At 38.8% G+C, this 11,425-nt stretch overlaps 1 protein-coding gene across 10 annotated transcripts in view; it reads right to left on the reverse strand.

The window, feature by feature from the left end:
* Zgrf1 (zinc finger GRF-type containing 1) overlaps positions 1 to 11,425 on the reverse strand; it is a 108,454-nt gene that overhangs the window by 12,778 nt on the left and 84,251 nt on the right. For 9 of the 10 annotated variants that reach the window (XM_029563856.1, XM_029563863.1, XM_029563861.1 and 6 more), the window contains one exon: positions 6,631 to 6,754. The exons of the other annotated variant lie outside the window; for it this stretch is intronic. In XM_029563856.1, the coding sequence (XP_029419716.1) occupies positions 6,631 to 6,754 (124 nt within the window). The remainder of the gene's footprint in view (positions 1 to 6,630; positions 6,755 to 11,425) is intronic. 10 annotated transcript variants of the gene reach the window in all.

Consider the following 11,425-nt stretch of genomic DNA (forward strand, 5'->3'; position numbering starts at 1 on the left):
AAATAAAAGGAGAATAAAAATAGTGAGTTCTAGCAAAAAAAAAAAATAATAATAAAATAAATAAGTAAATAAATAACAAATTTCCCTAAATAGAAACATACTTTGTTTGCTAAAGATATATTTATTTTAGTTTTATGTGTATGAGTGTTTTGGTTGTACGTACGTAAGTGCACACATGTCTGGTGCCCACAGAGGCCAAAGGAGATGTCAGATCCCCTGGAACTGGAGTTAAAGGTTGTTATAAAATAAATAAGTAAATAAATAACAAATTTCCCTAAATAGAAACATACTTTGTTTGCTAAAGATATATTTATTTTAGTTTTATGTGTATGAGTGTTTTGGTTGTACGTACGTAAGTGCACACATGTCTGGTGCCCACAGAGGCCAAAGGAGATGTCAGATCCCCTGGAACTGGAGTTAAAGGTTGTTGTGAGACACCTGTGCAGTTGGGAAGAGAAATCAGGTGCTCTGAAACAGCAGCCAGTGCTCTTAACTGCTGAGCCATTTCTCCAGACACTGCTTTCTTTTTCAAAGGGCATTGACAACTGGCAAAAGGACAGAGCACCATACACTGTATTCTACCACTTGTTAAAACAAGGGACTGCGTTTCATGGATTTCTCAGACTGCATAAAATATCAGTGGTAAAAGGAAAGGGGTGGCTGCTTTGGGTAGGGAACAAAGTGGTAGTTAGGAAACAGAAGTAGGGCCTTCCCAATTGCTGTATTTCTTTGTTCTTGAATTTTGAACTGTTTGATTATACTGCCTACTCAAAATGTTTTGAGAACTTGAACTTTTTTAAATTGAGATTTTAAAAAGCCTTTTAAAAGTATGATGCTCCAAGAGGCTGGACATGGAAGAGAGATAAACTTTGAAATTAAATTAAATTATAATTAATTATCTTGATTTAATCATGGTGTAATATAGACATAAATGAAAACATCACATTGTACCCCATAAGTATGTAAATGTCATTTGTTCATTAGGAATGTTTAAATAAAGAGAACTTAGAAAAACAGGTGTCTGTCTATAAGTCATTTTTTTAAAAGATAATAAAGTCCAGGTTACTAGGATGAATGAATGAAGAAGCGAAATACTCAAACTACTTAAAAACAGGCTAATTCTAAATGAAGAAACTATGATCACAGAACAAAAGGTGAATGCTACAACACAGAGAGCACAGAGACAAGAACACACTGGCAAGAACATAGGAGGCACTGCAGAGGGGAGAGGGCGATGAAGCACTGACTCCTCTACATTCATACACAGAGATATCACTCTAGTTGGTCTAAAATCTCCTGGTAGAGGGATCATTCAGGAAATATCTGCTACAAGTGAAAAAATTATTTATGATTTAACAATTCCCTTCATTTCCCTTGGGTTTTCTTTCTTCTATTAAATACAGATTGTTGAATTCAAACAGCAAAATACGTTATCCAATGTAATTTAAAACTAGCAAAAATCGGGGCTAGAGAGATGGCTCAGTGGTTAAAGGCACTGACTGCTGTAGCAGAGGACCTGGGTTTGATTTCCAGCACCCACATGGCGGCTATGAACCGTCCTTAACTCCAGTTCCAGGGGAATCTGATGCCCTCTTCTGACTTCCATGGCATTGCATGACATGGGTGCACTCACATACATGTAGGCAATACTCATACACATAAAATAAAAATAATATTTTTTAAAAAACTAGCAAAAATCACAAAAAAATTTCCCTTATTAAGTTTTTAACTGTTCTCTTGGAATATGTTAAGAATGGTATAGTAGGATCAGCAAGATGGCTCAGTGGGTAAAGGCACTTGCTACCAAGCCTGATGACCTGAGTTAAATTCCTGGGATCCATATGGTGGTACATGGGGAGAATCAACTCCTACAAGTTGTCCACTGACCTCTACACATGTACTGTACTATATGTGTACTGTTCCCACCACACACACACAGAAATAAAATAAAAATCAAGGTAGGCAGGGTGGTGCATGCCTTTAGTCCCAGCACTCAAGAGGCAGAGGCAGCAGTAGGCATACCTCTGTGAATTAAAGGCCATCCTGGTCTACACAGTGAATTCCAAACCAGCAAGGGCTAAATAGTGAGACTTAGTCTCAAGTAAATGAAAGAAAGAATGAATGAATAAACAAAAAAATGAAATAATATAATATAGTACTGATCTACAACATGGTAAGCCTTATATATATGCTATGTAAAAGACTGGATAAAGATGAAAAATACAGATAAATCCATATAGGCTGAAAGCAGATTACTAGTTGCCAGAGGCTGGAGGTAGGAAGGTGTAGGGAGTAACTACTAAATGAGTATGAGGTTTAATTTGGAGGCAAACAAAGCTTTGATACAAAGCAAGCTTACCATGATATCAAAAGCAGGTAAGAACACCACAAAAAAAAAATTATACATCAGTATCCCTGATAAACACAGATGCAAAAATTATCAATAAAATATTTGCAAACCAAATCTAACTACATTAGGAAAATCACACATCATGACCAAGTTAGTTCCATCCCAGGGATGCACAGAAGGTTCAACATTAGTAAATGTAATACATATATAAAGGTTTAAGGACAGAAATCAAGTGAGGCATAATCTCAACAGAGGCAGAAAAGGCCTTTGACAAAGTTCAATATAATACTGAGTGTGAAGCACAGAAAAACACACAGTACTGGTCGAGTTAAGAGTCCTTTAATACAGCTGGTGGTTGAGAGCAAGCTAATGCTAGAAAGAACTCTCCACCCCAAGGAGAAGCAGAGCAGTGTTTATAAAGTTTAAAACCACAATTACATCATGCCACAGGCAAAATCAATAACCATAGTTACATCAGATCACCAAAGTTACACCAGACTAGGGCAAGTCAGTTAATAAAAAGGGTTTCAGTTAACAAAAACTTTCTAAGTTTCGGTTAGGAAAAACAAGTTTCTCAGAATCACAGAAACAACGGGCTCCATGGAGATGGAGATATAGCTGTTTAAGAGGCATTCTACCTGGGTAGTTCTAAGTTTCCCAGTATTGCAGAATCAATGCACTCCCTAAAATGCAGATGCAGCTTTCATGGCCACTCTGCCTGGCTGGCTGCAGGAACAGGGGGCAGAAACAGGGCCTGAGAAAAGTCAGCTAGAATAAAATGGAGTCAGTTCTGACATTTCATTCAACATCCCTGAAGACAGAAGGAATAGAAGGAATATACAGCAACATAATGAAGGATATATACAACAAACCCACAGTCAGTATTATACCAAGTAGAGAAAAATTGAAAACACTCTCCAAGCCTGGTGTGGTTATACACAACTCTGATCCCATGCAGAGATAGGTGGATGTGTACTGAGGCCAGCCTGGTCTACATAGTGAGTTCCAGGCCAGCCAGAGCTACAGAGACCTTGTCGAAACAAAACGAAACAAAACCCAAAAATCAGGACTGAAACAAAGGTGTTCATTCTCTCTACTCTTAGTCGATATAGCACGTAAAATCTTAATAAGGCAATAAAAAGAAATAAAAGAATACAAATAGGAAAGAAGTCAATTATTCCTAGTTACAGGCAACATAACCTCTACTAAAAAGAGTCTAAAGATTCCACAAGAACACTCTTAGACCTGATACAACACTTTCAGCAAAGTAGTAACATATAAAATCAACATATAAGAATATTTTTCTATAAAGTAATAATGAACTTGTCACAAAAGAAAATTAGAGACAAATGTGGTGGCACAAGCTTGTCATCTCAGCACTTGGCAAGTAGAGGCAGGAAGACAAGTAGTTCAAGGCCAGCGTTGACTACATAGTGAGTTCAAGGCCAGCCCCTGAGCTACACGAAATCCTATTTCAAAAAAGACAATAAATAAGTAGTAAATACAAATTGGGTGGGAGTCCATTCATCATAAAAAAAATTACAGCACCCAGTAATAAACTAACCATGGAGAAGGTGAAGGAACTCTACAAATGAAAACTTTTAGACACCAAAGAAAGAAAATGGGTAAGACACTAGAAGACCTCCTCCATACACAAAGATTGGCAGAATTAACATTAGAAAATGGCTATATTACTAAAAGTAATCTGCAGATTCAATGCAGTCCCCATCAAAATTCCAATGGCATTCTTCATAGAACTAGGAAAAAAATTCTAAAATTAAAACAGAACTAACTCCCCACCGCCACAATCCCCAAATAGCCAAAGCAATCCTAAGCAGAAAGAACAGTGCTGGAAACAACACAATCCTGATCTCAAACAGAGCCACACTAACAAAAAATAGCATGATAGTAATAGACACAGACATACACCAATGGAACAGAACAGAGCACCCAGAAATAAATCCATACAGCTCCACCCACCTCATCTTGGACGTATTTGTTGTTGTTTTGACAGGGTTTCCCTAGTCCCAGCCCGCCTGGAAGTCACTATGTGAATCAGGCTGGCTTTGGTCTCTCAGAAATCCACCTGCCTCTGCCTCCCGAGGGCCAGAATTAAAGGTGTGCAGCACCATGCCAGGTAAAAATACCTATTTTCAAAAGCCAGTTTCTTCCATAACGGTGCTGCGAAAACTGTAGAAGAATGAAGTTGGAGCTCTCTCACTTAACCTGCACAAAAATTGATCCAAAGTGGATCAAAGACCTTAGTAAAAAATCTAAAACTGAAACTGCTAGGGGAAATACAGGTTAAGACCCTTTAATACACAGACATAGGCAAAGAATTTCTAAAAAGGATTCAAACAACACGTGAAATAATCCCAAGAGCTGAAAAATGGAATTGCAATTTAAAAGTTTTTGCAAAGCAAAGTAAATCAACCACAGAATGAAGAGACAGCCTGCAGAATGGGAGAAAATCTTTGCCAACTATACATCTGACAGGGGATTAATATCTAGAATCTACAGAGATTTGAAACCAAAGAAATACACCTGGTTAATACTTTTCAAACTGTTCAACATCCTATGGGTGAGACAGCTCAGTAGTTAAGGTGCTTTGCTATCAAGTTTGAAGATCTGAGTTCAATCTCTGGAACCAAAAGGTGAAAAGAAAGAACAAGTCCTGCAAGTTGTCCTCTAACCTCCACACATAGCACATATGCCCTCAACTCTCTCCCCAAAAATAAAAAAATGTTTAAAAAAATTTTAAGTGTTCAACATCCTTTGCCATCAGGGAAATGCACATCAAAACTGTTTTGAGATTCTATCTCAGATGGTCAGTATGGCTATCATCAAAACACCTAACAACAAATTCTGGTAAAGAGGAGGGGAAAGAGAAACCCTGGGGGATGGAGAGATGGCTCAGCAGTTAAGAGCACTGACTGCTCTTGAAGAGGATCCTAGTTTGATTTCCAGCACCCACACGGCTGCTAACAACTGTCCATAACTCCAGTTCCAGGGGAATTCAGCATTTCCTTCTGACCTCCGCAGGCATTGCACAACACAGGTGCACTTACATACATGCAGACAATACACTCATACACATTAAAATAAAAAACAGAAAACCTATACACTGCTGGTAGGAATGCAAACTGATGCAGCAACTATGGAAATCTGTGCAGGTTGCTCAAAAACTAAAACTGTAACTACCACATAACCCAGAGATGCCACTACTGCATTATATTCAGAGGTTCTAAGTCAGTAAACTAGTACCATTTTTACTGATGCGCTACTCACAACAGCCAAGATAAGGAAACTGCTTAAACATTCATCAACAGATAAATTCATAAAAAAAAACACATGGAAGCTGACGAGATGGCTCAGTGGGTAAAAGCACTTGCCATGCAAGCCTGATGACTGCAGTTCGATCCCTACAACCCATAATGGAAGGACAGAACTAAAGCCTGAAAGTTGTCCTCTGGCCGCCACATGTGTACTATGGCACACACACACATATAAAACTTATAAAGTTCAAAAAGAACAGAAGGTGCATACACACACACATATATATGTAAGACATGAAAGTAGAAAGGCTCTAGGAAAGGTGGAAGATAGTTAAAGGGAGCAGGAAGGAAGGGACAAGAGGGTAAGAGAATATCGTGAAAGCTGAAGGGAAACTTTGGGGGAAGGGAATGGTTGGGCACTGGGAGATGTGAATAAGAACAAAGAAGAATGATATGCACATATGAATGAAAATGTCACAACAGAACCTCATTTTTGCATGCTAACAAAAATTTTATGTATTTACAGAAAATTTGTTTTTTAATTGAAATGGTAACTAGGTAGTATAGAAACGAAACACCGTTTATGTGCTCACATTAAAATGGTCAATGTTATTTGAATTTCACTTGTATTTTAAGATATAATAACCATTTTTTCATGTTTAAAGGTATGAAGTAGAATGCTCATGGATAACAGAAGCATTACAGATTTCATTAGGTTTTAAAGAGAAACGCAATATAATGCTCAAGTATACAGGGAAGCAGTTTTTTATAAAATAACAGGAGTCTAGCTATCTTTATGATGGCTATCTCCCTATATCACCAGATGACCTGGAACTTGCTATGTAGACCAGGCTGGCCTCCATGTTGACCACCAGGCCTGGCCAAGATGAGAACTCCAATTATAAAGTGCTTAAGAACAAGGATTAAGGCCCAGTATTTTCATTCTTTTATCAGCCCACAAAGTATACAAAATAACAATTGCTGTAAGTATGCTGTACCACATACCATTAAGCAAAGTCGATCAAAAAGAGTTTGCTCCAATCCATTTTCATGAGCTGAATCAGAACCCTGAATTGCAGGAGGCAGCTGTTTGGGGTCTCCAACAAGAATTAACTTTTCACACTCAAATCTAAAAAGTAAAATTCAAAACTTAATCTAAACAACAAGCAAAGGTATAGGCATCATTTATTATACTTTATAAAATGACTTCAAGAATTTAAATCCAAGGAAGTGTGCTGAGGGCTAACAAATTTCAAGAGTGCTAATAATCATATTAAAGGCTTTGAAATGTTATGCATCAAAAAATTTTGGGGGCTGGACACGGTCGAGCAGGACCTTTGACTGATCTTCACATAGATGAAACTGGTAAAAAGGAGCCAAGGGCTCCTCCCAAGCCCATGTGACCCCTGAGGAACAGATCCTCAAAGGATCTTAAGAGTAAAAAGAAATTGGTTTCTTTGGACCAAATGTATGGTCTTAAACACCCAAAAGGAAAGTATAACCAAAGATTAAAGTGATCAGTATGTTTAAGAGTTGAAGGGATTACACATCCCAGACATTAGACTTAAGTCCATATAAACTGTTATTTAGACAATTATTTCTCATTGATGATTTTGTTTCTAATAAGAAAGTGTTGCTCAGATGTAAGACTTCAAAGGTCTTGGTCAGCAATACCGTAGTGCCCACCTGTAACTAAGGGAGAAAGACAACCCACTTTTGTTCTAAAATGATGGCTAAATTTATTTTCTCCTATCTGGAAGCCTTTGAGAGAGAACTGACACGGATTCTAGCCATTCCAACACCTATCAAAGTGCCTGAAAATAAACCCTGAGTTCATCATTCTTGAGTCCAGTCTTGGCAGACAAAAGAAAAATGAGGAGGAACCTAGTAGAGGGATGCTTTTGAAAGCTCCTGTCAAGAAACTCTAAAGGACTCCGATATGAACATTTGAAAATTTCTCTGTTCTGACTTTTTTCTGGTGCCCTGTCTAGAATTTATAATGCTAACTATTCTTGCCTTTACTTCTCCTTCACATCTCTTAGACACCAGTCAAGGACTTTCTTTTCTACCTACAGTTAAGGGTTATGCAATTTAGGAGTCTTTTAGATAGACCTACTGAAGGTGTACTCCAATTGCCTCACTCTGCATCCCTGTTCAGCATGGAAGAAGCCAGAGCGGTCTGCGTCCCAATTCCCTATTGGCAACTTCTTCAGAGGATGGTGTGGTAAGAATAGGAGGTAGGAATTGGCTAGGCAGTAGGGTAAAAAGACCCCAAAGAAAAGTAGCCAGTTTCTTGGCTAAAAGTCACAATGTCCCTGGGGCTCTTAGCAAAATACTCTGTTTCAAAGGCCAAAAATGTCAAAAGCATTTGGGAGCTCTTACCTAATCCTTAAAAGATTTTAGGGTTACCTCTTCAGAGGGGGAAATGTTAGAGTAGCAAAAAGCTCCGTAAGTTTAACTCCTCAAAACTATAAAATCCCTAGTCTGTTGGAGGACTCACCTTTCCAATCACACTGGTCAATCACCTCGTGATAGATCCACCCCTAGAAAAGCAGGTTCACCTTATGATATGCTAAATAGACGGGCAGAATACCTGGTGCATTACTGAGGTAGCAAATTTTTCCTGCCTGGAATCCCACCTTGTAATGGCAGAACTCTGAAACAGCCTCAGTCATTTAGGTCTCTTTAAGTTTACCTGCTTTCTGCCATTTGGGTCCATTCTTTAACTCTTTTATGAATGAGACTAAGAACCCTCTAGGGGACCCTCTTTCCCTCCATTTCAGTACAGGCCAAAACTATGGACATATGTATATGTCTTACTTTAATTAAGAGACAAAGTGACCTACAGTAACAGTATGTGAAGGTGCTTTGCAGACAATGATAGATTGGCACCATCCTTTGAAATAGTCTGGAAAAAAATTCATTTTGTACCCTTTGTATGTTCAGAATGTAGCATTATCAGAAACCACCCAAAAATAAAATAAAAATATAAAAAATAAAATTTTAAAAAAGGGCACTGAACATGACTGCTAGTCAGCTCCTATCATCACTCTTTGGTTTCCAGAAATATGTTTCAAAAGACACTGTGCCATTAATGGCTGTTGATTAAGGGAACGTAAGGTATTCCACATCCTTAGTAATAGGGTAGTGATGGAGAGGATGGAGGGGGACTCTGAATGTGATCAAAATACATTGTATGAGATTCTTGAAGAATCAATAAAATATTATAAATGTTTTTTTTTTAAAAAAAAAAAGATTTTGGGGGGCTGTAAAGATGGCTCAGTAATTAAAAGGCTTGCTCTGCAAGCATGAGGACCTGAGTTCAGATCCCTAGTACCCATGTAAAATCTGGGCACAGCAACAGCACTACACAACTATATTCCCAGTGCTTGGGTCAAGGAGACAGGAGGATTCAGGGAACTCACTGAGTAGTCTAGCTGGATCCAGTGAGAGGTGGAAGCCAGGCATGGTGGTACACACATTTAATCCCAGCACATAGGAGGCAGAGGTAGGTGGATCTCTGTGAGATTGAGACCAGCCTAGCCAAAAGTAGAGGGAAACTCTGTCTCAAAAAGACACTCCCCCCCACCTGAAAAATAAATAATAAAGCAGAGAACCATAGAGGAAGACACTCAGTGTCACCTTTCTGGCCTCTACATGACTACACATGGGCAAGTAACACCCCGACACATACACGTGCACACACACACATACATACATGCACATGCAGAGAATCTTTCACATAACTTAATCTTTTCAAACAAAATATATTAAATGTCCCTTGTCTATGAATGGAATTAGTGTTTCAAAGAACACATATGGGAAACACGGATCTTTAGAACCCAGAAATTCTTTGAGTTCATTTGGTTTAATTCTTGTTTTAGGGGTAAGATAAACTAAGCCCCTAAGCTAAATGTCTTTCTAAATAAGAATAAGATAGAGAGAGGAAAAGTCCTAGGTTTGTTTTGTTTTTGGAGACAGGGCCCTGTTTCCCTGTAGCTCCCTGTCTATGAACATGGTAAGGCTATTTAATATCTCTAAGTTCCAGCATTCTTTTTTAAACAATGTGTATGAGTGTTCTGTCTGCATATATGTAAGTGCACCACATGCATGCAATGCCCATCAAAGTCAGAAGGTGGCAGCAGGTCTCCTGGAACTGTAGTTCCAGAAAGCTGTGGTGCCATATGGTACTGGGAACTGAACCCAGGTTCTCTATAAGAGCAGCTATTGCTCTTAATTGCTAAGTCATCTCTCAAGCCCCAAAGGACTTTTTATTTGGGGGTGGGGTGGGGGGACGGACTATGCAGCCCTGAACTCTCTATGTAGACTAGTTTGAGGCAAAGTCACAGAGATCCATCCGCCGGCCTGCAGAGTCCTGGGATTAATGGCATGGCCACCATGCCCAACTTGTAACTTGGAGGTAGTAACACCATGCATGGCTACTGTAAGGATCAAATTAGGTATACAATGTGTTTAGAATACAGCAGCATTCCCCTCTACCCTCTACACAGGGCCTGATTGGCCTACCAAGGATGCTCGGAAGAATGACCGAATCATTCTGTGTGCCCAGGTCTATCTCAGTTAAAGTGGAAAACCTCATGGTCTTGGAACCTACCAAGTCCCAGGCAAACCCTGACTGTTGGTACTTTCTTATTAACTTGGGACTGAGCAAGGCCTACTAAATTTTTTTTTTTTTTTTTTTTTTTTTTTCCTTTTTTTGAGACAGCATCTCCCCGTAGGCCCAGTTGGCCTGGAACTTGCTATGTAGACCAGGCTGGCTTCTGGAACTTGCTTTGTAGACCAGGCTGGCCTCAAACTCAAAGAGATCTGCCTGCCTCTGCCTTCCAAGTGCTGGGATTAAAGGTGTGTACCACCTCACTCTGCTGTTCTATTAAATATGAATTTGGTACCTCCATAAGAGATATTTTTATTTTTCAATGTTACTGAGGGTTGAACCCAGGTACTACGTATGTTAAACACATGCTCTACTCATTGAACTATATCCTAATCCCAAAAGATGCTACAGAAGCACAATTTTCCATCAGATAGAACAGGTTAGAAAATGTCATATTCTGAATTTCTGGGAACAAATTTTCATTTTCAACTTGATTTTCTTTATATGCTTTATTTATTCATAAAATAAAAATACTTTCAAAAGCTAAACCTCAAACTTTATCAAAGTAAGTGAACTGGAGGACATGTCCAATGGACTCACAAACTACAAAAATCTTCACCAGCGACACATCTGACAGAGGTTGAATATCTAGAATATATAACAAACTCAAAAAACAGAGAATCCAGACAAGAAGTAACCCAATTAAAAGATGGGCTAAGGAGCTGAACCGAGAGTTCTCAAATGAAGAAGTAAAGATGGCTATGAAGCATCTTAAAAGATGTTCAACATCACTAGTAACTAGGGAAATGCAAATTAAAACCACTTTAAGATTTCACCTTACCCCAGTCAGACTGGCTAAGATCAAGAGAACAAATGATGCCAAGTGTTGGAGGGGATGTGGGGAAAGGGGAACACTCATCCACTGCTGGTGGGGCTGAAAACTGGTTCAAGCCCTATGGAAAGCAGTGTGGAGAACTCTTAAAAAACTACAAATGAACCTACCATTTGACCCAATTATACCACTCCTTGGCATATACCCAAAGAACTCGTCCTGTTGCAGAGACACTTGTACATCCATGTTTGTTGCTGCTCTTTTCACAATAGCTAAGAATGGAAGCAACCTAAGTGTCTCTTAACTGACGACTGGATAATGAAAATGTGGTACATTTATACGATGGAGTTCTA

Source organism: Nannospalax galili, unplaced genomic scaffold (genome assembly GCF_000622305.1).
Source record: "Nannospalax galili isolate Female #2095 unplaced genomic scaffold, S.galili_v1.0 scaffold216, whole genome shotgun sequence".
Lineage (NCBI taxonomy): Eukaryota > Metazoa > Chordata > Mammalia > Rodentia > Spalacidae > Nannospalax > Nannospalax galili.